The following is a 2,500-nucleotide window of genomic DNA, read 5'->3' as shown; positions in this document are numbered from 1 at the left end:
GAGAGAGAGAGAGAGAGAGAGAGAGAGAGAGAGAGAGAGAGAGAGAGAGAGAGAGAGCAGAGTGAGAGAGAGAGGAGTTCCATTTCCTCACTCTCCACATTGTTTCTAATATCTCTCTCTCTCTCTCTCTCTCTCTCTCTCTCTCTCTCTCTCTCTCTCTCTCTCTCTCTTCAGTTTTATTTATTTTTCTTATTTTACCTTCTATCTATTTGTTTCTCTCCTTTTTTATCATCATTCTTTCTTTTTTACGTAATTTTATCCTTTCCATCTTAATTTCAGCCTTCACTTATTTATCTTCATCTTTTCAATTCCTAAGTCTTCTATTCTTCCTACGTGACTAAAACCATCTCTTTTTTTTTTCACCCTGTTCACCTTCAAATTTCCCCTGTGATGCATTTCCCCCGTAACTCCTTCAGTACTGGGACACATTTTTACCTTGAGATTTGTGTACGACTAGACCATTTTATTGACATTAGCAAGGGTTTATGGAGGTTAGAAGATTAATGGCCAAAGTCTTCATTATTTTAATCCCTTCAGTACTAGGAGGCATTTTTAGCTTGAGTTTTGTGTTCCATTAGACCATTTTATTGACATTAGCAAGGGTCTATGGAGGTCAGAAGATTAATGGTCAGAGTCTACACTGTTTTAATCCCCACATGAGTTTCTGAAGCTGTACAATATCACCAAATAGTAAGCTAAATGAATATGGAAACGCGTCATGGTATTGAAGAGGTTAAATCATATACGTCCATTTTTTTTTTTCACCTCTTTCCACCTTCAAATCTCCCTTGGTAACGCATCCTTCCCTTAAAATCTCGCATCTTTCCTGTTTTTTTTTTTCTCTCTTTTTTCGCCTTTTCACTTGTTTCCTCCAGTAATGCACTGTCTCCTTAAATCGTACCTCTCCAGTTTACGTGTATTGTGGCAGGCGACAGGGCTGTGAAGTGGCCGAGGTGCTGGCTGGCCTGTATCATCTATTGGGCATGCAGATTAGGTGATAGCAAGGAGAGATAAGAAGCGTGGGAAGCGTTATCAGCTCTGCGTGGGTGTGTGTGTGTGTGTGTGTGTGTGTGTGTGTGTGTGTGTGTGTGTGTGTGTGTGTGAAGGACAGAAGGGGTGCTAAACTTAACGCAGATATTTTTTTTTTCCTTTTTTCTTTTCTTTTCTTTTCCCGATTTTTGCTTTTTTTTTTGGAGAGAGAGAGAGAGAGAGAGAGAGTTGTGATTTATAGCAACCATCTGTTCATTGCAACTATTTATGGTAAACTTCCCAGAATTGAAAGAAAAAAGAACCGTGACTTATGTGCGAGAGAGAGAGAGAGAGAGAGAGAGAGTATTGAAAACCGTATCGAACTCCTGTTTATATTTCCTGTTATCACCACCATGGGCCCGACTGGCGCTGTTATGGCCACCACCACCACCACCACCACTACTACTACCACCACCATCATCATCATCATCATCATCATCATCATCATCATCACCATCACCATCACCTTCACTATATAATGTTAATAGTGATAATGATTGTGGTAAATTGACAAGCCCACATTTCTTTACCTAATCTAAACTGAATCAGACATACTGTAACATACTCTTCCTTCCTTCCTTCCTTCCTTCCTTCCTTCCTTCTTTCTTCCTTTTCCTCCTTCTCCTTTTCTTCCTTCATGCTTTCTCTCTTCATTCCCTTTTCCTTTTTCTTTCTTTTCCTTCATTCTTTTCCTTTCGCTTTCCTTCATGCCTTTCCTCTGCATTCCCTTCTCCCCTTTTCTTTCTTCTTTTCCTTCATTCCTTTCCTTCCTTTCGTTCTTTCATCCCTTCCCTCTTCATTCCCTTATTTTTCCTTTCCCTTCCTTCCCTTCTCTTCCCTTCCCTTCCCTTCCCTTCTCTTCTCATCTCATCTCTTCTCTTCTCTTCTCTTCTCTTCTCTTCCCTTCCCTTCCTTCACCCTAGTCTCCCCTATTCCTATTTTTCCATTCCTTTCCTCTCCTTCTTTTCTTCTCCAATCTAACCCAACCCATCCTAACCTAAGCTACCTAACCCAACACTGAAGGCGCTAATGTTGTCCCAGTTTTGTGATGTGACCTATTTGCCGACAGGTGGAGGAGATACGAGAAATGATAGAGAAGATCCAGAACAATGTGGAAGAAGTTAAGAAGAAGCACAGTGAGATTCTATCCGCCCCGCAAACGGACGAGAGTAAGTGGACCGTCTCCTGCTACTGCTACTACTACTACTACTACTACTACTACTACTGTGCTTAATTTTTAGAGTATTTTTTTTTTTTTTTTTATGTTTTTGTTGTGTGTTGTTGTTCTTGTTCTTGTTGTTCTACCCTTCTTCTCTTCCTCTTCCTCTTCTTGTTCATTTTCCTTTTTCTGCTGCTCCTCCTCCTCCTCCTCCTCCTCCTCTTCTTCTTCTTCTTCTTCTTCTTCTTCTTCTTCTTCTTCTTCTTCTTCTTCTTCTTCTTCTTCTTCTTCTTCTTCTTCTTCTTCTTCTTC

General features: G+C 40.4%; 1 protein-coding gene across 6 annotated transcripts in view; it reads left to right on the top strand.

The window, feature by feature from the left end:
• Window positions 1-2,500, top strand: part of LOC123502737 (syntaxin-1A-like) — an 83,240-nt gene that overhangs the window by 38,908 nt on the left and 41,832 nt on the right. For all 6 annotated transcript variants that reach the window (XR_006674213.1, XM_045251966.1, XM_045251965.1 and 3 more), the window contains exon 3: window positions 2,099-2,198. Coding sequence is in view for 5 of the 6 variants with exons in the window: in XM_045251966.1 (XP_045107901.1) it covers window positions 2,099-2,198 (100 nt within the window). In the remaining variant the exon portion in view is untranslated. The remainder of the gene's footprint in view (window positions 1-2,098; window positions 2,199-2,500) is intronic.

The sequence above is a fragment of the Portunus trituberculatus genome, chromosome 12 (assembly GCF_017591435.1).
Source record: "Portunus trituberculatus isolate SZX2019 chromosome 12, ASM1759143v1, whole genome shotgun sequence".
Classification (NCBI taxonomy): domain Eukaryota; kingdom Metazoa; phylum Arthropoda; class Malacostraca; order Decapoda; family Portunidae; genus Portunus; species Portunus trituberculatus.
This window is presented reverse-complemented; position numbering and strand designations above follow the sequence as displayed.